The sequence below is a fragment of the Antennarius striatus genome, chromosome 8 (assembly GCF_040054535.1).
Source record: "Antennarius striatus isolate MH-2024 chromosome 8, ASM4005453v1, whole genome shotgun sequence".
NCBI classification, from domain to species: domain Eukaryota; kingdom Metazoa; phylum Chordata; class Actinopteri; order Lophiiformes; family Antennariidae; genus Antennarius; species Antennarius striatus.
In genome coordinates this window covers 14582778-14610144 of record NC_090783.1, presented here as the reverse complement: position 1 = coordinate 14610144, position 27367 = coordinate 14582778, and the positions used below count along the sequence as shown (strand labels likewise).

The following is a 27367-nucleotide window of genomic DNA, read 5'->3' as shown; positions in this document are numbered from 1 at the left end:
ACCAGCACGAATGGAAAACAAGCCAAAAAAGATCAAGAGGGAGAAACTTGAAATGACCTCCACATGTAAAACCGGTCCTGTTATGAGGGTTTTCTATTTGTTGCCACTGTAGTGCACCTGTGGTTAATTCCATGAACACCAATACAGTTGAAAGTGATTAACGATGCCCTCAGCTGTTAAACAAACCAGAAAATTAGCAGACAGGTTTAATTGATTTCATTCCAGGCCCAATTAAAAAAGTGTTCCTTTAATTTTTGTGAGCAGTATAGATAGAAGTTATGCAGCACTTGGTTACTTCCTTATGAGAAGCATTTTCTATTCTTGAAAGTCTGGAAATATGGGTGTAAGAAAAATATTCAAACATACTTTTAAGGACATCCAAGTTGAGGTAAGCAGCAGCAAATGTTGATGAGGCAGAGGCAGGCGAAAGTCTAGATTTGCACTTAAGTGCAGCCCAGTAGGATGGATAGATGAGACTCATTAGTTCATCAACGCTGGAAGCTGAGCGCAACCTTTGCTCAATGCCTGTCTTTGTTGGAGAGTCCTAAAAGAGATAAGACACATATTAATATTTATGTTTCTTTAAATCATTGAGGGTGGCACAGTGGTGGGTGAATAATGCTGCTGCCTCGCAGCAAGAAGGTTCCGGTTTTGATTATTTTCTGTGCGAAGTTTCTGTGTTCGCCCTGTCTCTGTGTGAGTTCTCTCCAGGTTCTCCAGAGAACAACTTCGCATAGGCTACAGAACACCTATGGTGGACGCCTGTCGCGACTGTAAATGAGGTGATTGCCATTGTCTCAAAGATGAAATAATGTCAGCAGCCAATGCTACATTATTGGGTGGATAGATTGATGGATGGATGGATGGATGGATGAATGGTTAGACAGACAGACAGATAATCCTAGACAATATTACGTACATCTGCTGCTCATATATATGTTCAAACACATTTCACACATAGCAGACAAATACATGTAAGTAAATAATGAAGAAGAAGAAGAAACTTTATTGTCATTATACAATCTTGCAATCATACAATGAAATTGCAAGGTCAGATTGTGAGTTGTTCGGGCCTCTGCACCCTGAAAATGGCAACGGCCCAACTGCTTCCAGTGGCGCTTGCCACTGTGGCCAACTGGCCTAAGGTATTCTTACATGCATGTTTTTTATGATGTTGGGGGGAAACCGGAGTATCCAGAGAAAACCCATTCAGACAAGGACAGAACATGCAAACTCTACACAGAAGGGCCATGTTGGAAATGCTGGGGTTTGAACCCATGACCATCTTGCTGTCAGTCAACAGTGCTTACAGTGTTAAGACGAAGGAGATGTTGCTGGATTTCCGGCGGGCACCCCCCTCTCCACAGCCAGTGATCAACGGGGGCAGTGAGGTGGAGATGGTAGGTAACTATAAGTACCTGGGACTGCAGTTAGACAGCAGGCTGGACTGGTCACTCAACTCAGACTGTGTGTACAAGAAGGGGCAGAGCAGGATGTACTTCCTGAGGAGGCTGGCCTCCTTCAACATCTGTCCTAACTCTGTAGAGACACTTCTTGAGAGCAGGACCATGTCTATAGTCAGGGCTATCATGAACAACACCAGCCACCCCCTGCACACCACCTTCTCCCAGCAGAGAAGCACCTTCAGCAGCAGATTGCTGTCACACAGCACCTCCTCAGCATTGGGTTGAATGGAGGAGAGGAGATGGGATGTCAGCCTGTGCTGCAGTGTAGTGGGGCCAAGGTGTTTTGATGTTGTGATATTAGATAGTAAAAAATCAGTTAACCGGCACTCACAGATAAATACTTAAATAATTTATTATGGGCAAATCACGGACGCGTTTCAGCAAACAGCCTTCATCAGCGTGAACAAGAACAATAGAACTGACATCCATCATAAACAGGTGAGGTCAGAATCAATTACCTATCAGCACAGAGAACACATAATTAACTAACAGAAATCATCTGTGGAAAAACCACCCTGACACAGCCTCTTCAAATGAGGAGGTACGTCAGAACAATCAAATCTTATAAGGCAAGATATGTACAAGAGAAAATGAATACATTTTTGAATCAATTGCAAAGCACTATAAAAACTACTATCTATTCATGTTCTGTGCAGATTGGACCATCAAAAATAACAGCAAAAAATTCATAGCACCAAATTCTATTCAGGGACATAGCATGTAAAGGTAATACAAGAAGAATGGGTTAATAGCTACTGTATAAGACCCTACTAGTAGAAAGAGACTTACATCTTTGTTTACAAAAGATAATTATAAATAGCATTAGAAAATTGGCAGAATAAATATGATCACCAGATACAAATAGTGACCCCACTACAGCAGTGATTCTCATTCTGACTGCGGTTATTTACCCTGTTCGTCTATTCTGTATAGTGTGTATATGAGTCTCTATTGTTCCCTTATACACAACTAATAGTTAGGCCATGCTGCTTTACATGTAGTTCCATCTACATTTAGTTATTCTTATTCATTTGACAGGAGTTTTTGTGTATATTATGTATTTTTTGTATATTATTCTATGTATTATTCAAAGTGACATCAGGTTGGCTCCGACTTGTATTTATATTTATATGCCATTTGCCCTGGACACATTTAGAGTCACTATTTGTATCTGGTGATCTCGTATTACCTTTACATGCTATGTCCCTCAATAGAATTTGGTGCTATGAATTTTTTGCTGTTATTTTTGATGGTCCAATCTGCACAGAACATGAATAGATAGTAGTTTTTATAGTGCTTTTCAATTGATTCAAAAATGTATTCATTTTCTCTTTTACATATCTTGCCTTATAAGATTTGATTGTTCTGACGTACCTCCTCATTTGAAGAGGCTGTGTCAGGGTGGTTTATCCACAGATGAATTCTGTTAGTTAATTATGTGTTCTCTGTGCTGATTGGTACTTGATTCTGACCTCACCTGTTTATGATAGATGTCAGTTCTATTGTTCTTGTTCACGCTGATGAAGGCTGTTTGCTGAAACGCGTCCGTGATTTGCCCATAATAAATTATTTAAGTATTTATCTGTGAGTGCCGGTTAACTGATTTTTTTATCTTTGCCACTACCATGCACCCATTACACTATACAAGTTTTGGAGCTGTGCACGCAGTCTCTTTCATGTGATATTAGATAGTGACATGCCTTACAATGTAAGGGTGTACCTTACCCACCATGTGGGCCTCCTGCTAATTTTCACTTGCACTTTTATTTTTATTTGTTATTTTATACTGTTTATATTTTACTTTTAGTTTAGTATACTGTATGTCCTGTTAGTGCTGCATTTGTCTGTTAGTGTAGTGTATGTCTTGTGGTATGTCCAGTGGTGTCAGTGTTTCTTTTTCTCCTTGTGTTTATCCAGTATTTATTCATTATGTAATGCCTAAGCAATGGATATGTGCAATTACCTCCGGGATTAATAAAGTATCAATCTATCTATCTATCTATCTAACCACTACGCCACCGTGCTGCTAGGGTACAGTGGTGTAGCGGTTAAATAAACAAACAAGAAAAAAATATTGACACTCACAAAGAGCAAAACATTGGCACTAAAGGACATATACTACACTACTGAACAGTCTAAAGAAAGATTCAACTAAATGAGCAAAAGAACAAAAAGAAAAGTTCAGATAGCAGAGGGCTCTAATGATGGGCAAGGCACATCCCTTTTACAATATAAGACATGTAATTGTCCCAATTGCATCATAAACTACCTGGTTTTATGACAGTGTAGCACAAGCCATCCCCTCTCCCTCATTTGTTTGCTTGCTATTGAACCTAGTTACCTACACCCCTTCTCCTGAGAGATTAATTGTACTCCCCGTTCAGCTGGAGCGCATTCCATTGAACCCATTCCACCAAGTCCACTACCAATGCAATGTCCTGTACTCCCCCTGCTCACCCTCTCTTATACATGCCATAATTGCATTGTTATTGGAGCACTTTTGCATGAGGCATATATTCCAGTTATCCACAAATTTCTTCATTGTGAGACTAATAAAGGTCTATTTTATCTAATCTCATCTAATCAATCTAATCTAATATTATCCTGGAAGTCTAAGGTGTAGAGTACTAGTACATGTGTCAAACTCAAGGCTTAAAAGGTCAGAGTGGGTCCGTTTCACAAAGCCGGTTTAGTGGACAACCTGGGTAAGTTAACCCTGGAATCAGGGAAAACCAGGGCTTTCGGTGTCACAAAGGGAGGTAACTTAACCCAGAGTCAGAGGAGTAAACCTAGCCTGTGTCACAAGGTAAACCTCTAGGTTTGTTACCACAGTAACAGACTCTGAAGCTAGCCTGGTCTGGAGGAGGGGCCGTGTCACAAAGCAGGTGCAGTGGAAAACCAGAGTAAGTTAACCCTGAAATCAGACAAAACCAGGGTTCTTGGTTTCACAAAGGGGGAGAGAGCAGTGACTCCATCTGCCAGAATCATTTCAGAGTCTGTGTAACTCACCATCACCACAGCGGGCAATAAAAACATACAATATACATTTCATTTTGTCATCTTTATTACTTACAAATACAAAGTTGTTTCTTAGATCATTCCAGTGGTGAACATTCTAATATTCAACATGATTCACTTGTGAACAACACCCACCTCTAACTTTGTATTTGTATGTTCAAATCTGCCCTCCTAATCTGGAGGTCCACAGAAACCATTTTTTATCTGTTGTCTGTATTTCATAAAAAGCGAATTGGATAAACTTCTGTAACAAATAGCTGGAAATACATGAGGAGGACATCAAAACATACAGTTGCATATGAATGCCACAGAAAGAACCGCTGGTGTTCACTGAGCATCTATCTGTACATTGGATGTGACGGACTGTCCAGCTTGCTCTGTTAAAAAAAAAAGAGAAAGTATTGATCCTTCAGTGGAGGCTAAATGTCACTCTGTATTGTACCAGAATGTTAAGCAATAGGAACAATTGGTAACAGAAAATATTTGGCCACCTTTCTTATCTTCAATTCCCTGTTAATTTCTTTTTCTTTTTAGCAATTATGTATTATTTGACAAAAAGACACAGAGAATTAAACATGGAATGCCTATAAATGAGAGCACATTTATGTGTGTGACAAGAACATTCTGTTGGCGATAAAACAACTGAAAAGCCGAACGTCCACTTATTATTTACTGTACAATGTCATTATGTTATAATGAGGAAGAGGAGGATCCCTAACGAGATGATCCAGAAGTCTGACCTGTGTGAACTATGTTTGTAAACTTCGTTCTCAGCTGTTGACATGTGCACTTCTCCCCCGCTGGATTGCATCTAATAAAATAATTTAATAAACTATTATTCAAGCTGTTTACCTCCGTAATTGTACCGTGAGTCCAATGGACTACGTTTAGATGTACACATTGACTTGAGCAGCAGTTTCAAGTCATCTCATTCTTCTTTACAGCTGCAAAGCTGTTCCACTTTTCATAACATGTCCTCAAAGTCTTCATACACATAGATTACAATCTGCACTTCAACTGCGTAAAGTAACGCGGAGCGCGTCTCGTCCGTCGTCATGGTGACTCGTCGAATCTGGGCTCCATTGATGATGACTTCTAAAGTGGCATCGCGCCTGTTAAACTGCCGGTCAACTTACCCTGGGTGACAAAAACTAACCCCGAGAAGCGCTTTTGAAACCGAAAACCCTGGGTTTCCAAGTTCAGGGTAAAGCAACCCAGAACCACAGGTTATACTCGGGGGTCGTTACCCCTGCTTCGTGACGTGGGGCCGTTCAAAAAGCAGGTTTAGTGGACAACCAGGGTGAGTTAACCCTGAAATCAGGGAAAACCAGGACTTTCATTTTCACAAAGGGAGGTAACTTAACCCAGGGTTAGAGCAGTAACCCTGACCTGTTTCATGACGCAAGGTAAAGTGAACCTCTGGGTTTGTTACCGCAGTAACAGACTCTCTGGGAGCAAGTTTTATTCCACAAACCCAGGGTTTCCTCTGACTTCGCCCCTTTTCACCGCCACTTGTGTGGCTTCATTTCCTGGTTCTGTCGGACGGAGAGTATGACCGAAATAAGGTTTTATAAATAACTCCGTATTTCAGAGGTGAACATGTCATGTCCGTTTGACAAGGAACCCCTTGATTGAGTTTCCGCATTAATTAACAGAGATTTTAATTTTTTTTTGTATCATGTTCAGATGTCCTGTCATATCCTGTCGGATAGTTCTCTTTATCAGTTCTCTTTAAAAAGGGATGAGAATCTGTTAATACTTCAGTAGCGTATAAATGTCACACTCTGTATTCCACCAGAATGTGAAGCAATGGGAAGAGAACAATCAGTAACATAAAATATTATCCCACCTTTGTTTTCTTCAATTTCTTGTTAATTTCTTCCTTTCTTTTAAATCATTATTAACTCCTGTGTGTATCATGAGACTGAAACAGACAGAAAATAAAACCTGGAATACCTTAAAGTGGTTATAAGCAGTGCAATGCCACGGCCACTATTGTATGAACTAAAGCAGTTTTGGCTATGAATGTATCAAACGAGCTACATGTCAGCTCTTGATATCAGTTGTTAGATAATATACTGTAGGTGTACGCAATGGTGTGAATATCCTTCTCAACTGTTTTTGTAACGTGCATATGCCGATTTACTGTTTTATCTACACAACAATAAAATGTTTGAATGTATTTCATTATTTAACAGAACCTGATATAGATGAGAGTCCATTTATGTGCGTGAAAAGAGAGTTCGGTTGGCGATGAAACAACTGAACAGTCAAACGTCCACTTAATATTTACTGTACATTATCAAACATAATGAGGATGAGGAGGATCCCTCACGAGATGATGAAGTCTGACCTGTGTGAATGATGTTTTTATCCTTCATTCTCAGCTGGTGACGTGCGCTTCTCCCTCCACTGGATCACACCTAAATAAAATGAATTAATAAACTATTCTTGAAGCCGTTTAATTCCATATTTTTACCGTGAGTGCAACGGACTTAGAACTTACGCATCGACTTGAGCAGCAATTCACTCCCACGAAATCTCGCTCTTCTTTGCAGCTGCAACGGTGTTCTGTTTCTTCTGAAAATGTCCTCAAAGTCTTTCTATTCATAAATAAAATCTGTACTCCGACTTCCGTAAAGCGTTGCGGTGCGCGTCTCGACCATTGTCATGGTGAATCGATGAATCGGGGCTCCATTGATGATGGCTTTTTTTCAAGTTGTCGTGTCAGTTAAACTGCGGGTCACTTTACTCTGGGTTAGAAAAACTAACCCTGAACCGCGTTTGTGAAACCGAAATCCCTGGTTTTTCCAAGTACAGGGTAAAGCAACCCAGAATCACAGGTTTACCTCAAGGTAGGTTAACCCTGCCTTTGTGAAATAGGCCCAGTGTCTATATATAAATAGGTAAAAAGTGTGCTCTGAACACAAACTATATTTCCCACAATGCAGTAATTAAGCCCATTTAACTCTGACAAAAATGTTTTGAGTAAAGATAATGTCCTAATTTGTGTTAAATGTTATTTTTCTTTGTTCTTCTTCATCTTCCTTCAGCATTTCCCTTCAGGGGTCGCCAGAGCGATTCAGTTGCCTCCATCTAACCCTGTCTTTCCATCCTGCCTGGACACGCTTCTTCACCTCTTTTCCACATTCTCCATTGCTCTGGACTGTTGACCCTAAGTACTTAAAATCCTCCACCTTCTTGATCTCTTCTCCCTGTAATCTCACTATTCCACTTGGGTCCCTCTTATTCACACACATGTACTCTGTCTTACTGCGACTAACCTTCATTCCTCTCCTTTCTAGGACAAACCTCCACCTCTCTAGCATCTCCTCCACCTGTTCCCTGCTCTCACTACAGATCAAAATGTGATCTGCAAACATCATAGTACATGGAGATTCCTGTCTGACTTCATCTGTCAGCCTGTCCATCACCATAGCGAACAAGAAGGGGCTCAGAGCTGATCCCTGATACAGTCCCACCTCCACCATGAACTCCTCTGTCACACCTAAAGCACACCTCACCGCTGTCTTACAGTCCTCATACATGTTCTGCCCCGCTCTAACATACTTCTCTGCCACTCCAGACTTTCTCATACAATACCACAGTTCCGCTCTGGGCACCCTGTCATAAGCTTTCTTATGACAGGGTGCAGCTCTCTCTGGTCTTCTCTCTCTTTATTCACCTGAATAATTGGATCTTTGATTGACGGAGTTATGTGGGTTTCATAATCTGATCAATTAAAAGGATTTATGTTATAACAGAGCAACAAGCAAACATGTTATTCCTGTGCAACTGTAATGTTTGTAACTTGAATAATTAATAACATTAAGGAGTAGTTACAGTTATTTTACATTACACTGAGTTACATTTAGTTACATTTATAAGTTACATCTGGCCCTTTGAGGACAGCCATTATGCTGATGTGTATACATTATACAGGGGGGAAGAAGGAAGGGGGAGCACTGCACCCTGTGATGCCCCTATTCTGCTGGTTACCAATGATGACAAGCAGTCCCCCATATGAACATACTGGGGTCTGTTTGTCAGCTGGCTGGTGATCCAGCTCGTAAGGTAGGAGTGTGCATCCATGGATGCCAGTTTCTCTTGCAGTAGCTGAGGCCGGACGGTCTATAAGGCGCTATAAGGCAAAAAAGAGCACTCTAAAAGCACAGCCCCCAACTTCCAGATAAAAGAGCGAACAGCGGAAGAGATATAGAACAGCATCGTCAAACCCAACTGAAGAGGGTCCATCACACTCCGCAAGTGGGGACGCATGAGCTCCAGAACCCATTGCTTCAGGGTCTTCATCACATAGAAAGTAAGAGCTACCGATCGGAAGTTGTTGAGCTCAGTGGGGTGTAACTTCCCAGGCACAGGGACAATGCAGTAGGCCTTTCACAGTGACGGGACTCTCCCGAACCACACACTAACATTGAATACCTGATGAAGAGGGTCATCTAGTTCAGTAGCAGAGGCTTCAAAGAGTTTTGGGGAGACCTGGTCGGTCCCAGTCACCTTCCTAGGATGAAGCTTCCACAGCATTGACATGACGTGGTGTTGTTGTTCGCAGCAGTAGCAGGCGGTCCTGGTGGATCAGGTGAAGTAGGCCGTCCAGTGATTGGAGTAGGTGAGGTGGGTCCATTAAGAACAGCAGCTTCTGGAGTGGGCTTGACAGAGGTAGCAGAGTGCCCATTCAAGAGTAGGCCCAAATACTATCCATTCCATCTCCTTTCTGGGGTTATGTAAAGCACTAGTGGCAACTCAACTGTCACATGTTCTGGAGAAAAGAACACCTTAAAACTGACTTGTCATGTTATGGTCAGAGTCAAGAATAGGAGCTACTTGAAAATTTCATGTGATGCTATGTATGCGCACAAAATAAACTGCTGACCTTACCAAAGGAAAATACATTGAAAACTCTTTAAGAGCCATACTGATAGTCACAAGGACCTTCTTGCAGCCATTCCTATCATAGAACCTCCTATACAAAAATTTGAGCTCAAAAAGGTCAACGTCCGTGGAGTTGCTCCCACTTCGACCCTATCTTGAACAACAATGTACGTATATGACAACTGGCAGGAACTATACAGCCTAATTTATCTTGGGTCATACACTGACAGCTACATCATACACAGTATGGAGTTTGTACAGCAACAGAGGTCATCTGGTCCAGTTGCACCACTACTGCAAGCACTGACGTACAGAGATTTAGACTTGATACAATGGACTGTCAAAATCAGGACTGTTTATTTTTTTTATTGCAGTAAGTCTTCTTCTATTGTGGACTGTTTTTCTGATCCCATACTGGACCGTGGACAAGAAAGGAATAAATAACTCAATTTGAAGGTGAAAGAATAAAACCCCGTATCTCACATCTTTCCTCCCCATCCACAACCTGTGCTACTCCAACGTATCTAACAACGGTCAATTGGCATGAATTGGTCTTCACATAATATTTGGTTACAATTTCAAAAAAATTGTTCTACATGAGCACTTCCACTATAATTCACTGAGTATGACATCGGTGTTTTGATGGTAATTCCACATCTTCTGGTAGAATATAGCTGTATTGGGAAAACCCAGAATCTTCTACTCCCATCACATACCAGAACTCACTTTTTCAACCCACTGTAAGAGACAGGCTTTTTTATAGACAAAGATAATTCTCCTAATGACTCTTTACCCCGGAATTTTTGAGGAAAATGTGGCAATTAACACATTATATTAATGTCTATGAAGGTTCTCATTCATCCAGGTCATGGTTATCCAAAGTTGTTTAAATCAATCCAATGGATTTGTACAAAGTTCCTTGAAGATGTTTCACCTCTCATCCAAGGCTTCTTTGGTGCTGGTGGTGGTTGGTCTTGTCTTAGCTTCTAAACTCTATGAGGTGTGGTCTTGCTATTCATACTCCAATGACCCTTGTCAAGACCCGCAAGGCTCTCCAAAGATAGTTATTGGGAGTGCCAGGGAGTGTTAATGGGGATTGTTCAAATATGAATTTCACTAGCCCTTGTATGCTAATGGTGGTCATTAGTATGAGCCACTTCACATGACTCAATCTGTCATGTGGCTAGTCATTTTGGGGAGTTTTTAAAGGATTTGATTGTAAATAGCAATGTGCTTGTTGAGTTGCTGTTTGGTTTTCCCTCTGTAGAGATCTGAGCATTCCTTGCTGCATGTAAGTGCATAAACCAGGATGCTCTTTTTGCTGTGTGGTGTGAGGTCTTTTGGGTGGAACAGCTCTGTACCCTCACCATCTTTGTAAAGTACTGAACTTCTCCAGTAAACTTGCAACAAATTGTCTCATCATTAAAGATACACCTCTCAATCGAGATCAAATAACCGGAGGGGGCTATGCCCAGAGAAACACCACGGACTGCAGTATTGACCTGTGGTTGACCAGATAATTTACTTTTCAGCTGTGTAGACTTTATTTTTTATTTATTTTAATATGCTGTAATAATCCCCTAAATTAATTAATTGTAAGTATTCCAGTAACTTCTCAATAACATTTTTTTAGCCTTTGACTAGAGCAATAGATACTGCAATACAATGCATCATGTTTGCACAAATAATGAATTATGTCAGTCAGTCATCTTCAGATTACCACCGCTATATCCACCACAGCGGGTCACGGGGAGCCGGAGCCTATCTCGGCGGCATAGGGCGTTAGGTGGGGGACACTCCGGGCATGACGCTAGTGCACCGCGGTAATGAATTATGTAATTTTTTTTTAAAAACTTTCAGAATTTTTAATAATTCATGTCACATTTTAGATTTATCATCACAATCTACAGCATTTTAAACAAAATTATTGTATTTTAAATTTTACAGTTAGTTTGACTCTTCAATATTTAATATAAAATTGCCATGACCATGTTTCCACTTACTGGTTCTGTCTGTTAGTGGGAAGCCTAACTTTGCTTGCTGTCACTTCAGTGTATTGTAATGTATACGAGTATAACTTGATGTAGCAGGAGGTGATTTTCCTCCTGGCACTGTGCCAGTTTTTAGCCATTTACATGCCCACCTTTATATCTATGTATGGTTGCACCTGTTCTGTCTTCCACTCACTCCCATAGTGGCTGTGGCTGGCATGGAAACAATTGTTTGGCGTGGAATGGGCAGCCCTTTTTGTTTACCAGACAGTGCTTTATTTAGCACAAAGGCTCTTTGGTGTGGCGTGTGCCCCGGGTTTGGTTCTCCATCAAGGCACACGGCATCCAAACAGCAAATCAAATAGGAAAAAAAGTTAATTGTATGTATTTACATAATTTACAGGTTGTGCAGCAAGAAAGGGGCCGGATCCTGGCTGGCATCAAGCAGATTGAAAAACCAAAAGAGTTTCCCTGCACTTCAACACCTGAACCTCGTCGGAATAATGCTGGCGGGCGAGATTCTGACCTGCAAGCTGACTTTCTAGAGCTGATTCTGACAAGCTGTTTCAACTAATCGTGGATCAGACCAACATGTATGCAGATTAGGGTTTTCAAGCACATCTTAAGAGTCTACCAACAGCAAATGTAATGCCCGGACAACAGTGTCAGTCCAATAACCTAAAAGTTTCTTTATAGAAGTAAGAAGAAAGAGATGTACTTAAATGGGGAATGTTTAATGGGGAAATTAGTTTTTCCAGTCATAGTCCAAATAGTCCATGTTTTCAGTGCCTCTCTACATATACAAGTATAAAATATATGTAGACAGGCCCTGACACATACACACAAGGAGCCTGTCAGCATGTAATATATAGTGAGGGGCGGAGCGGAAGACATCTCTTTCATGGTGCATCCCAATGAGCAGTTTTGGCGGATGGGGAGGTACCTTGCTCAAACATTCCTTGAAAGTTCTCAGGAGGTGAACTGGCACCTTTCCACTGCCAGGTCACACTCCAAAATGTTTTGCCCGACATGGGTCTTCAACCGCCCAACCTCCGGTCACCAGTCTAAGACTTAATTGACTGAGCTACTGCCGCCCCTTTAGACTGAGTTTTTTCACTGGCTATGTCAAAAAGTCAAGCCTTGAAATGTATTTGAGTGTAGATGAGGTAGATGCAACACCCTCTTTCAGGCTGACCATGTCAAAGAACAGATTTCAAATTATTTGAGGGACCTTGTTCCAGCAATAATGCCACACTAGATGCAATATGATGCATGATCTAATGTATAAAGTCTGTCCAGTACTAGATTGTATTGTGGTAAAGTTAAAATCAATCTATCAGCCGGGGAAAATTATTTGCATTGATGATGGTGTGGTGGAAATTTTTTAATATAATAAAATAATACAATAAAATAATATAATAATATAATAAAATAATATCATTTCTTGACCCAAAAATCTAGAGTGTGTGTGTCAAATCTTTCAGCACTTGGGAGAAACGGCCCCCGGAAGTCTCGAGGTCATGAAAGATTCTGCAAGAATCTAATCTGTTTTTAGAAGTGTTTGCATAAATGTCAGTATCTGTTAATAATTTTGTCTGCACCCAATATCTGCGTGACTGATTAGGTTATGTCATCAGCCATGTGAAACTGTCGACTAGATGTCTCTGCTAACTTCTTGAGGTCATGATGTACCTACTGAAACTGGGGGAAAGCAGAGGGAATGAAGTTAAACAACTGATTCATACCTCCCATAGTTACACCTTTAGAGTATAAAAAGAGATGTGATCCATGTTTTAGTTTGTACTTGAAGTTTTTCCTGTACCCAGAGTACTCTGCAACAACACACTGGAGGACTATTTCATCGTCCCCAGAGCTCTCATCATGCTTAGATAAGTATTTGTTGAACTTGTCTGTTTGTTGAACCTGTCTGTCTGTCAATATCATCGATGATGTTATTGGACTCATACTCAACCTATTGATGATATTATTGTACTGCTACTCAACCTATACATGATTTGAATTGACAAATATATATCTGTATTTTACACTGTCTCCTGTGCTTAAGAAAAACAAAACCCCCACCACAATGGTATGATGCAATGGTGGGGGCGCCTATCTTTCATAGTATACAACCCACAAAAACCTGTGAAGTATGGTATTAAATCAAACAATTCGTGACTCTGCCACATGGAACTGCTTAAACTTGAGGCCTTATGTCAGGAAAGTGAGTACTCTGCCACAGATGGTGTTCTCTGTTCTCTGTTCACCTCCCAGGTCATAGTTATTCAATGTATGTGGACAATTTTTTACAGTTCTATAGCTCTGTGTGAGGATTTTCTGGGGGCAAAAACCAATGTGTGTGGAACACTCAAGAGTAGAGAGAGTAGGATGTTATTGATCCCTTTAGGAGGTTCCGTCAGGGAAATTAATTACTCCGTTGCACTACACACAGCGCAGTGAGTACACAAAAAGAAAAAACACACAGAAAGTAGTACCAACACCAAATAGAAAGAGCAGTGTTCTCTTTTGCTTGCGTCCTTGCGTTTTTGACGCACAACTTTTGACGGGGACGCATGATTGTCAGACAGCGTGCATCCCAAGGACGCAAGCTTTAAATGCTTACAATTAAAAAAAAAATCGATGCTACATTTTTCCGCGATATAATATTGGGAAAAAATGCACTTCCATTCAACAAAAAATAATGACAATTTCTCAACTTAAATTTCGAACCCAGGAAACACCATTATGTCTCGCACGAGACTCACCTGCGGAATTCAGCCCCGTTAAAATCAACTTGCATCGAGAGTAAAGGCAACACTGCTCATTCTGCACGCATTAGTGAGAGAGCGACAAATTATTCTTATATTATCAAGATGCCTCCGAAAAAAACAAATGACAATCAGTGCTTTTTTGGATAAAAATCAATCAAAAATGTATGAAGACAAAGAGACAGATATTTCTGTGGACAGTAAGAATGAAGAGGCAGAAGAAGACAAGCAAAAACCAGCAAAATCCGAGCATTTGTATGCCAACGGATGCAATTGTTTCCATGGGTGAGGCATGTTGAAAGCTATGGAAAAAAGTACATGTATTGAGAGGTATGCACACAACATAATTCAGTGAATGTTATGCACATAACATTTTAAAGGTTGTGAAATGGATGACTGCTGAAGATATACCCTTTAACAAGTTTAAAAGTATCATTGAACTTATGCATGACATTGGTGTACCTGATGTGGATCTCCTTAAACAACAAAACTTGCATTATGACTCGTACATCACAGAAAGCTAACTTTCGCATAGTTGAGACGAAGTGGCAGGGAAAGAGTTAATAGAAAAAATTCAGACATCTCCGGTATTAAGCATCTGTAACCAGGATGAAAATACCGAATATAGGTAAAGCTGAATATTGTTAAAGAGAAACAATAGTATGAAGAACACTGTACCACTACCTCCTGACTAGCTCGCTACTTATGTAGAGCCACCAGTTGACGGTTGCACCGTCTGTTAAAGTTTTTTAGTGTTAGCATGCAACGGGACGTGCATGGTTTAAGGCGGGGAGAGTGTAACCGGGATGAAAGAGTATGGATTAAAGCTATCTCCAGAAAAATGTAAATTCTTCCAGACTTCAGTCTGTTACCTGGGGCATATTGTCTCAGAGAGCGGTGTTGAAACGGATCCTGAAAAGATTGCTGCCATCAAGTCTTGGCCCATTCCCACAAACTTAAAGCAGCTGAGGTCTATCGTGGGTTTCTCAGGGTACTACTGCCGCTTTATGAAAGACTATGCTGTCATTGCCAAGCCTCTCAATGATCTAACTCGGGGTTACACCCCAGTCCGAAAGACCTATCCTCAGGCATCCACCAAGTTGAACTGCAGCTCAAACCAGCCTTTTGGCGAGCGATGGAGTCAAGGTTGCCAACAAGCCTTTGAGACCCTCACTGACAAACTTTCATCTGCACCAGTACTTGGGTTCACTGACCCAGCTGTTCCTTACATCTTACACACAGATCAGCTAAGCTGGATGCTACTGGTCATCATTGGTTGGCTGAACTTTCCACATTCTCCTTTAAGTTGCTCTATCAAGCTGGAAAGCACAACTATGATGCAGACACACTCTCCCAGCGACCCAACTCAGCCCCTGCCGAACAGTCACCCAAAGATCATGAACTTATTCACCAGTTTGTATCCCACCATCATGCAGACACTAATGTCATTGCTCCTGACATTGTTGACGCAATCTGCCAAAGTCGGCTGGTTAAAGCCTCTCAGCCAGTTGATTCTGGTCAGTGTTACATGACTCTGATCGAGTCGCTTTCCCTCAAAACCGATGCTTTTCCAGAAACTTACATCTCTGAAGATCACTTACCTGTTGTTCCAGCGCTGTCTCACTCCAGCTTGAAAGAAAAACAGAGGGCAGACCCAAGCATCAGAGAACTCATTCATCAGATGGAGACAGGAGAGAAGGTCCCACCAACAGCTAGGGTGGAATTGCCTGAACTCCCTCTCTTGTTGCGAGAATGGCCAAGGTTAGAGATCATAGATGGTATCCTGTACCGCAAGCGTCACAGCAATGCAGCCTTGTCATACCAACTTGTTCTCGTTGATGAACTCCGCCCTTTTGTACTGAAGAGCCTTCATGATGATATGGGCCACCTTGGAGTCGATCGCACCCTTGGTCTCGTTGGTGCACGGTTCTACTGGCCTATGATGGCTAGGGACGTCGAACAAAAGATTAGGACCTGTGGCCGCTGTGTGCGAAGGAAAACCCTTCCTGAGAAGAGTGCACCACTTGTCAATATTACCACCTCACGTCCCCTCGAGTTACTCTGTATGGATTTCCAGAGCCTCGAGCCTGACTTTAGTAATGCCAAGGACATTCTTGTTTTAACAGATCACTTTACAAAGTTTGCTGTGGCCCTTCCAACGCCAAACCAAAAAGCAAAAACTGTGGAAAAGTGTTTATGGGACAATTATATTGTCTATTATGGCATCCCCAAGCGTATCCACACAGATCAAGGAAACAATTTTGAATCTAATTTGATCAAAGAATTGTGTGAAGTTGCAGGAATCCAGAAGAATCGAACCACACCGTATCATCCCAGAGGCAATCCCGTGGAGCGATTTAACCGGACACTTTTGAACATGCTTGGTACACTTGAAGAGAAGAAAAAGTCAAAATGGAAGGACTATATTAAACCATTAGTTTATGCATATTACTGTACTAAGAACGATGTTACTGGTTACACACCTTAAGAGTTAATGTTTGGCCGAACACCCCATCTTCGTGTTGACATGGTTTTTGGACTACCACTGCTGGGGACCAAACACAAAAGTCATTCACAATATGTTCAAGGGCTGAAGTTATTCCTGGAAGAAAGTTTCAAAATAGCCTCAACATGGTTTGACCAGAGAGTCATACCAGCAGCATTGGAAGCGGGTGATCGAGTGCTTGTGAGGAATGTGCGTCTCAGGGGAAAACATAAACGGTCTTACAAGTGGGTAGAGGATGTCTTTGTAGTGGTTAGCAGAGCTTGTAATCTCCCAGTCTACAAAGTGCAGCCTGAAAACAAAGATGGACCCATTCGCACGCTCCATAGAGACCTCCTTCTCCCCTGTGGTTTCCTTCAATCTAAGGAAGACCATGGGGCATCATTTGAAACAGTTCCTGCCAGAAGACCATGTACTCATTCTCGTCAAGTTGTTGACCATTGCAGTCAAGATGCTGACAGCTCCTTGGAATACCTTGCTGGTGATGATGATTTTGAGACTGTTGTTCCACTAAATCCAAACTTACCTGCAGTCCAATTCACCATAGAGAAAGACATTCCAGCTCCTGTTCAATCATCATCAAGTGTAGCTGTCCAAAGCAGTCCTCCAACTCCTCCATCTGTTAGCCTTGTAGTCTCCGGAGTATTTGAAGAGGAATCAAGGGTGGAGGAAAATATTGCTAATGAGTCACACATTGATAACTTACCTGAGATAGTACCCATAGACTTTCCTGTACCTGTAATTATCCCTGCTGTGAGTTCTGTGGGCAAAGTTTCATCTGACGAGTCATGCCAACCAGTTGCCACGGATGCAGATCCACCAGTTGCCACTAATGCAGAGCCACCAGTTGCCGCTGACAGAGCTATTAGTTGCCACTGACGTAGTTGACCATGACCCAACTCTTAGACGTTCAAACCATCAACGAATAGCTCCTGACCGACTCCAGTATACAGCGCTTGGTAAACCCTTAGAATCTGTAGTTCAAATGGTAATACGCAGCTTGTCCAACCTCCTAGGTGTCTTACCCCTGTCAGATCTGGTTGTACCGTCTGTTGAAGTTGTTTAGTGTTAGCATGCAACGGGACATGCATGGTTTAAGGCAGGGAGAGTGTAACCGGGATGAAAGTTTAATATGGTTAAAATTGTTATTTTATGTTCATTACTAATATTTAATGGCTATTTGTTTATTATTAATATATCACACAGTCCATTAGGTTCCCACACTAGTGTGGAACTTCTTGTCAAATGGTGTTATGAAATCACACATTCACCTGTGGGGCCAATTACGTCCCTCGCAATAAAAAGCCAGCGAGAAGATGGCGTTTGCCTGCTGAAGAGAGAGAGCAGGAAGCGCCAAGATCAGCCAACATATGAATTGGATCTGGTTAGCCGCGGGCTAGCGTTTGGATATCAGAGTTCAAAGGATAAATAAGGATGAAGGGAAGTACGTGGAGGAGATTCTGTGAACAACGACCCACACCAGGAGCGATAAGTTGGTTGCATTGAGCATTGGACATTTTTATGGATTGGGTTGGAGTGCCGGTGAGGACTCGGCCAAATGGATGGCGAGCTAAGACTGATTTGGAAATGAAAAAAAAAAACATTGTGGAAACCCTCACCTGGTCTGGTAGGAGGCTCTGAAAGCCGGTACTCCACCTCACCTTCGGTCACACCCACACACACTCACACACACAAATTTGCCAATGGACAATTTACAGCTTGGATTTTGCAAGCTGGATCATTTTGGACAATCACAGTGTGTTAATGATTTAAATGTTGTGTGTGGTTTTGCCTAAAATTGAATGTCGCGATGCATCCAAAAATATTAAGTGCACTTTACTTTAGTTAGTTTATTTCATTCATTCTGTAGATTGTAAATATTGGGGTTCACTGTGTGTATATATATATTGTCACAAATTAATATAAGGTACCGTTTGCATTTAAAATACTGTCTATGTGTGGTTCATTTTACCATTACCTCCAAGAGACGAATCTGGCTTCTGATTGACCTAGTCCTAACGTTGATATCTTTTTAAATCGTGTAGCCGGGGAACTTGCTACACATCCTTGCAGACAATTCAAAAAACGTAACAAATGTAAAGAGGTTAGTTCTCTATGCTCAAATAATTAACTCTGATACAATATTTCTAAAACTTTTTTTAAACATTTTTAACATTTTAATAAAAAAATAATATGTAATTATTGTTTGTTTAGTTTTTATATTATAAACTCAATCCTTGAGTATGACTTTTACCGTATATTCTGGTATTACTTTTGGGATGCATAAACGTCATGCTGGGATGCATGGAGGGCCACCCACATCATGGCAGACCTCACCCACCCAGCACACAGTCTGTTCCAACCCCTCCCCTCAGGCAGGAGACTACGGAGCCTCCTGCCTTCTCCTGCCTTCTTTCCAGAGGCTGTTACACAACTGAACTCCTGTGGTGCTCTGTAGTCACCCTCATGGCACCCCGTTTGTCACCACAAACACAAGGGGATTTGGTGCAATATGGTGTTTCTTCAAGTGCAATATACTGAGCACCCACACTCAAGCTGCTACATTGTAAATAAATTGCTGTTCAGACACTTAACACTTTATATATCTTACATGTTTATCTTTTTTCTTGTTTTCCCTAACTTATTTATCTTATTTACCAATCGGGCTTACTGGGACCTTCAGAGAGGTATTTTGTACTGTCCCATGTGAAAACGTGTGTCAGCATGAAAAATAAAGACCCTGATTCTCTGATTCTGATAAACAGGCCTAGATAGGCATGGGTAGTGTGTATACTGTTTACATTGTCTTGGTGCATTGTTTGTGGCATCCCTCAGCTCTCGTGTGGACTCTCTTTTTCTTCATCTTCCCCAGAGAGGAGTTGAGCAGTTTAATGGCTCGGGGGATGAAGGAGTTCTTAAGTCTGTTGGTCCTGTATGTTGGGAGGGACAGCCTCTGGCTGTTAGGGCTTCTCAGGCTTCTCTGGCTGTTTGCTACAGTGTACAGAGGGGGGCTGACATTGTCCAGGATTTCCAGCAGTTTGTCCAAAGTTCTCTTCTCTGCCACCATTGTCAGAGGGCCCAGCTACATCCCGACCACTGAGCTGGCCCGCCTGATCAGCTTTTCCAGCCTGGAGAGATCCGCCTTGGTCATGCTCCCTCCCCAACTTACCACAGCATACGACAGGACGCTGGCAACCACAGACTGATAGAACATCCACAGGAGCTTCCTGCAGACGTTGAATGCCCTCAGCCTCCTCAGAAAGTACATCCTGCTCTATGCTTTCTTGTACAGCTGCCTCATGTTGCTTGTCCGGCCACACCCCAAGATAATTATAGGTCTGCACAACCTCCACCTCCTCTGTTCCTATCAGAACTGGTCTTGAAGTCAACGACCAGCTCTTTAGTTCCCGAGGTGTTGAGCTGCAGGCTGTTGCTGTGACACCAGTCGACAAAGTCCCTCACCAAGCATCTGTATTCTTCCTCCTCATTGTCCCTGATACATCCCACGATAGCTGTGTCATCTGCAAACTTCTGGATGTGACACAGTTCTGATTTGTAAAAGAAGTCCGCCGTGTACAGGGTGAAGAGGATCGGGGACAAGACAGTCGCCTGTGGAGCACCGATGCCAACTGACCACAGTATCAGATGTGGCGTCCATTAGCCTGACGAACTGTGGTCTGTCAGTGAGTATTCATGGATCCAGGCAACCAAGCCGGGGTCCACTCGCATTTCTAAGAGTTTGTCCTGCAGTATACAGGGCTGGATGGTGTTGAAGGCATTTCAAAATCCAAAAAAAGAGTCCTCAAAGTGCAGCTTTCCTTGTCCAGATGCGAGTGGACTCGGTGTAGCATGTGAAGGATGGCATCTTCCACACCGACCTTTTCCCAGTAGACAAACCTTAAAGAGTCAGCAGCATGTTGCACCTCAAGAAGAACAAGGGAAACCAAAACTCATAACGGAGATGAAAAAGTCTGACTTGTGAGGTACATGAACGGGTGACGGCGGTGGCATTGCAGGAGAAACTGCTGGTGAAGATGGTGACAACCAAGATAAAATGCAGAGGGTTGGCATGTGGCATAGGGAACAGAAAAACAAGGTGTCAGAGTTCAAGCCAGAGTGTGTTGTTGCCTGTAATTCCATGAATGGTTATAGGCATAATATTGCTTACTACCCTTTCATGAAAAGGTCACTAAATTGGTCAAAACATTTGTTGCCTATGTCTTTCAGGTTTCTGTTTAAATTCTTGTTTTGCAATCTAAACATTCTTTTCAGTATTGGTTCACTTGTGCCATGGAAATAAACAACTGTTCAGATGTTTGAGTTGTCACTAAAGCTAAAATAATGGCATCAAAGTTACTGTTCTGCTCAATATACCTCTACACAAAAAGCTTGTATTTTCAGTTTTTTGGTCAGAAATGGATGTTTTTGCTGAAACCATCCTATGTTGTACTGCTGATTATTAAGGAACCAAAAAGGCTAGAAACAAACATTTTTTCCTGATGAACATTTTCCTTTGATAGTTTCACTGTATGTATGTTCGTAGAACTAAATATTCTGTGGGCCTTGAAGGATCATTCAAAATGCTTGAAAACGCTGGCAGCCAATGTATTAAAGGGGTCCTATTATGAAAATCACACTTTTTCAGGTCTCTACATATACATAGTGGTCCTCCCTAACCTGACCAACTCCTAGAATCTGGTAAACAAACACTTCCTACATCAATACATATTTGGAGTTTTAGGAATTCATGGCCCGGACTGAATCAAAACGATCGGATTACCAGAACGCCGTTTGTGACGTAATTTCCCTTTTGTGACGTAATTTATGCCACAGACTGCGCTCTGTGATCGACAATATTGATTGGTTTACATGCCGAAGGGCGTGGCAATCCCCGAAGGGGGAGTTCATTCAGGCTCCGGCAGCATTGTGTGGTAATGTCCTAGCTCAGAGTTACACACTGACAAGCTGTTGGACTCGGTTAGCATTTGGCTAACTAGTTAGAGGTCCACTTCAGTCGTGTGTGAGCGTGTGTGCGGGAGCGTGCCCGCACATATGTGGTTCGTGATCAGGCTACGGTAGGTGTGTGGTAACGATCTGGATCAGAGCTACACATTGAAAGTTCCTCATAAGGTGTTGAATTCAGCTAGCATTTGGCTAACTAGTTGCCAGTTGGTGTGTGTGTGTGTGTGTGTGTGTGTGTGTGTGTGTGTGTGTGTGTGTGTGTGTGTGTGTGTGTGTGTGTGTGTGTGTGTGTGTGTGTGTGTGTGTGTGTGTCCGCCCGAGGCTATCCCCAGCATCACGGGGAACACATAATAAGTTACAAATTAATTACTAATTCAGAAAAATTGTCTGTTTTTTGGTGAATGAAAGCAGTATAGCTCTTCTAAGTGATCAGAGAGCTGCGTGTATCCACACACACACACACACACACACAAACGCGCACGAGAAGTCCATGTTTCGAAGTTTGCGTTACCTTAGCATCCTTGTTATCCACAAGCTCTCGTTGTCCATAATGATTTTCAGAAAACTCAGTGCAATTATCTCACCGGCCGGTCTGATCATGTTTACACAATGAGCCACGAGTCTTTGTTCAGCAAAGACTGAGGAAGCCGGTCCACGCTTAGTGCCGAAAAATCACCCGTTACATCATGAAAAACAACAGTGCTAAACACGAGTATTAGAGCGAAATATGTAGAGGTGGAGTTACTGAAAAATAAAAAAGTTGCAGACAATGTTATCCAAGAGCTGTTGAGTCGATCCACTGGACGTTAAGAAAGTTCTTGAAGACATTTCGTCTTAATTTCCTCCGGGATTAATAAAGTATCTATCTATCTATCTATCTATCTCATCCTAGAGACTTCTTGGATGGCGATCGATCCATAATGCAGGCGCTGTAGGAAAGGCTCAGAGGGGGGAGGGGAGAAGAGACGGAGCAAAGAGCCACGCACCATTAAAACAGATCTTCAGAGAGCAGAGGAGGATTTATCAATATTCAATGAAAGATATTGAGGATCACGGATGACTTTGAGGCAAGATGTTACGGCCGTAGCTCATCTCTGTGTATTGTGTGTCCCTCTGCGGCCCTGCCCTGCTCTGCTCCCGGATGCTCCACCTTCCGTCAGTGCCAGGTGTGGTAGCTCTGGGACTCCTGACTGCGCCTCGTCACCAGACCATCTCCTGATTGGTGTGCTGTCTTCCTGCCTTTAAATAGCTCTGCAGGCCAGCTAGTCAGCGCGCCTGTCTGACTGTGGCAGCACGCCTTTGTCTCTGACCTATTGCTACCTTGCGTGTATTGAATTTGTGTTCGAACTTTGTTATGAGAGCTTGTTAGTACTTCATGTTTAATTTGAGTATTTTTGTTAAATGAAGTTTTGATTTTTGAACTGTGCCCATTGGCCGAGATCCTTAGTTAAACCATTGTACTTATAGCGAGAAGTTGAATAAATGTTTTATGTTCCCCCTTTTTAAATCCGTTATTATGTCTATCCAGTCCTCTAGCTGGGTCGTAACACAAGACATTTCAAACACGGTATAGTTGGACATCTGGCAGATGAATGATATCAATTTAAAAAAGCATTACAGTGGTACCTCTACTTACGAAATTAATTGGTTCCGGAAGAAATTATGTAAGTAGAAAATTACGTGAGTAGAGACGCATTTTCCATGCAAATGCCCTAATCCGTTCCAAGCCCACAAAAATTCCAACATAAATGTTTTATAAAGCATAAAAATGCATCAAAACATGTAACAAATTTATGTTACGATTAGATTATTACACAAATGAGAGTTGTGCATAACGTAAAAAACAAAGAATAAAGTAAGGAATAATAATGACGGTCATTTACCTTTTAACAGCTGTCCCCATTGTTTTTTGCCATCTTTGGTTCATGCGCTCCTATCTCACCATGCCCAACAACAGAGTGAATTCCAGTCCTCCTTTTGAACCTCTCCAACCACCCACGCAATGCCTTAAACCCTTTTAACTTCCTTTTGTTTTAATAACGTGGCGATTGTAGATGCATTTCGGCCATATTCTTTGTTGAGATCAACCAAACGCATCCCTTTCTTATGCTTTTCTATGGTCTCTTGCTTTATTTGTATGGACAAAAAAAACAATTTTCTTCGTCTTTTCTTTTCCTCTTTTCTCTGTCACTTTCTTGGGGTCACTAGCAAATACGTACTCAAAAAGTTATTGTATTTGCGTAAAACTATCAGACTATCTCACGGGTCGAGTGCCGAATGCCGAACACTCCATAAGCACCAATCTAGCTACACACAGAGGTGGAGACACATTCGTTAGTTAGTTCATATGTTTGTCCACCAAATATCTTCGCAACTGTTGCAGATAGAAAGAGAAACAAAAAGGCACATTACTCGGGGGATGAAAATAAAATGATGACCATGACCTTGTGAAAACTAGGTTAAGGTCAAATTTCAACTTTTGTATACTCAGGAGCCGGATAAGATAGAAAGACGAGGGAGAAGGCCAGTGTGAGTATGTGTATTGCGGCTGACGAATAAATGAATGACCAAACAGCCGCCGTAGGCTAAACACATGAGTTAACTGATGACGCGCAATCTGATTAATTGCAATTGACTTCTGTATTTCATCAATAATCTTTGTTTATTGATACACTGCACCTCAATCGATACTTAGTCATTCTTGATGCCCATAAAACAAAGACAATAATACAGGTAATCAAAATTCAACCGTAATCGGAACCGTAAGCGTAAGCGGTCAACAGAAAGTTTCACCCCGGTGTTCACCCTACGTCATAACCAACAAGCAATCCATAACAACAGGTGAGTGGCATTAATTATTAACATCTAAGAGACACACCCAGTGTCACTCACCCAACCACAAGCCAATACCCACACATACACAATCAGACACATACACATTGGTCCAACCCTTGTGTATGGCTCCTACAATGACCATAGATCAAAGAACTAGCTTAGATCTTTTTGTTATGCCCCCGGTCTAGGGGAACCTTGGACACAACACACTTGTGCGCTCCCCCCGTCTTCTCACCACAAGAAAAGGCCAGCGACAACAGTAAGCCAAGTTCAACCAAAGAGAGCAGTTTTATTTTCCTCAGAGGGAGAACAGGTGCCAACATAACAAACATAAAATATCCTAAATCAACCCTACCTTCCTAACAAAAGAAAAAGGGAAATAAATAACAAGGTACTATCCTGACTATCTAAACTCAAAACAGGAGAAAAGGGTTGAAAGAAAACGTCTTCTCCCTCCTACCAACTGCTCCAATTGTCCAACCAATTATTTCACAACTATGTACAAGGGCAGCTTTAGCTTACCCAAAAACTACAAACACAGAATTGCCGCATTAACACCACAACATCAGTCTATCAAGCTGGCTTTTCCTGGCGGTGGGAAGGCTGGAGAGGAGACAGAGTGCAGTCGGCGGGCTGTTCAAATAGGTCAGGGGCCCGCCCCCTGACCAATCGTGCGGCAGCAATCAGGCGAGCCAGCCAACGAGCGGACACCACCTGCTCCTAATTCATTCATTGAAACACACACACAAACCAAGGAGAGAGGAGACACTGCAACACAACACAAACATAACAATACATGACCCATGGGGTCATAACATTTTACCTATGCAAGCAGGTCAGGGTAAAATTTTGAATTCAGGGGTGTCGCAGGATGTGGCAGTGGTTCTAGTTTTAGTTTACAATTGCCTTTAGTGCATTCCCCACGTGATGGTGTCAGACCTTTCTAAATCAACAGATATTCCCTCCTTCACACTGCCTCGCCACATGGCACAGCAATTCTGAGTGAGTCTTACAGAAGCCAATCAGTGAGGCATGTTCCGTTTGTTTTTGATGAAGTTCATGACAGAAAAGGTTGATTCAGAGATAGGTTGAACCAAACTAGCTGGCAACCTTTACTACTGCTGCACATAGACCACTGTACCTTTCTGTCAACAGGGCAGCAAGGTTTTGGTGTAGTCAGATAGGCTTTACATTGGAGGTCATTTCGCACTGTTACAATTTAAATATCCACATGTCTAAATTCAAGCTGAATTTTGCATTTATTTGCTCAGGAATGCATGTTGTGTCCGCATTCATGTACTGAATGGAATTGAAAAGACAGACATGGCTCATGCTCATCAAGGTCCTAAGATTTTTTGCCTAAGTCTGTTTATGACTTTTGATTATGAGAATACATTTTGGCAACTTTGTCAAAACTCTCAGATGCAGAAGCATTGTCTTTCAACACATCTGCAGTACCTTTTCTCTCTGTAAATGTACAGAGAAAACGTTCATCTTGTTATTAAATGCATTTAAACCACTTGTGTCAGCAAGTTTTACCAGTGCCTGCAGCTCACAATTCAAACGATTCAGTTTCCCGGTAATGTCCATTAAAAATGTGAGGTCAAGTGACTGCTGTGTCCTCCAGCAGCGGTGTCTTCACCAATGAATTTCTAGAACTCTTCAATTTTAAACAAATCTGACAAAAAATAAAACAAAATTCTTCCCCTGCTGAGCAATCGGATTTCTGTGTTGTAGCAGGTTACTATATTCAGCCCACAGTTCTTCCAATTGCACCTTGAGGGTTCTCTGCTGCTTAGCTCCTGAATGGATGCTGTCAGTGATTTTCCCAATAGGAGTCATTAAGTCAGGCATCATAGGACACTTCATATTGCACTTTTGCACATGATGCCTACTGGTGAATGATGCAGTGGTAATACATGAAGTTTGGGAACTTAAATCTCTCCGCTTTTGGCAGATTGTCAGATGGACATTCTAATCCTTCACAATCTGATTTACTGCTTTGTTGTGCTTTAGTATGATACTTCAAAAAGCAATTACTCTTGGAAACACAAAGTAACACCTCGCACTTTGTGCACATCACGTATGTCTTGCTCTTGCAGCCGGATCTGCAACACCTTTGTGCATGTTTCATGCACCATCTCTGGGAAGATGGATTGCCTCTTAGTGTCTCACACTTGTTTTAGCTGTGGTTTCCACTTTTGGCGTGGGAGTGTGTAGTCACTTCCACTGTTACTTGACTCCTGCTTGAGCAGTTTGAAGTCAAGGAACTTCAGTGGTTTCTTCACCAGAAAATAGCAGTCAGGTTCAAGCCCAGGAGTTGGTGATTGCTAGGTCAAAAAAATGGAAATGGAGTCATTGTATGTCCACACAACAAACAGACACACTCACTCACACCTTCAGACAATTGTAATCAATTTGTCTTGCATGTTTTTGGAATGTAGGAGGAAGCTAGAGCACCCAGAAAGAACCCACGCAGACACGGGGCAAACATACAGACTAAAACCAGTACAAATACTGACTCCTTCCGTCGTTGCAGTATGTGGGGTTGCTGTAGCCTATCTCACTTGGAACATGAGGCAGGGTGAACATGGGGCGCAACGCCAGTGAACCACGGAGCCACATGAAGGACAGACACACATGCACTTGCTCACGCCTAAGGACAATTGGAGACCAACCAATGCACCGGAGGTGCATGTTTTTGGAGGTGGAGGAAGCCAGAGAATCTGGAGAGAACCCATGCAGACACAGGAAGAACACGTAAACTCCATACAGAGCAGGACTCCCACTGTGCCACCCCTAGGGATATACATTTTCCAAAAAAAAACACAATTACAAAACACAACAACTATCAAAATGTAAAACTGTAGCATTGTTACGGACATTTATTCATTAATTCACCTTCTTGATGACTTTATTCTGCTTTTGTGC

The 27367-nt window shown here is 42.0% G+C and overlaps 1 protein-coding gene across 3 annotated transcripts in view; it reads right to left on the bottom strand.

Annotated features, from left to right (window-relative positions):
* Positions 1-27367, bottom strand: part of vegfc (vascular endothelial growth factor c) — a 96178-nt gene that overhangs the window by 53159 nt on the left and 15652 nt on the right. For all 3 annotated transcript variants that reach the window (XM_068321563.1, XM_068321562.1, XM_068321564.1), the window contains exon 2: positions 367-544. In XM_068321563.1, the coding sequence (XP_068177664.1) occupies positions 367-544 (178 nt within the window). The remainder of the gene's footprint in view (positions 1-366; positions 545-27367) is intronic.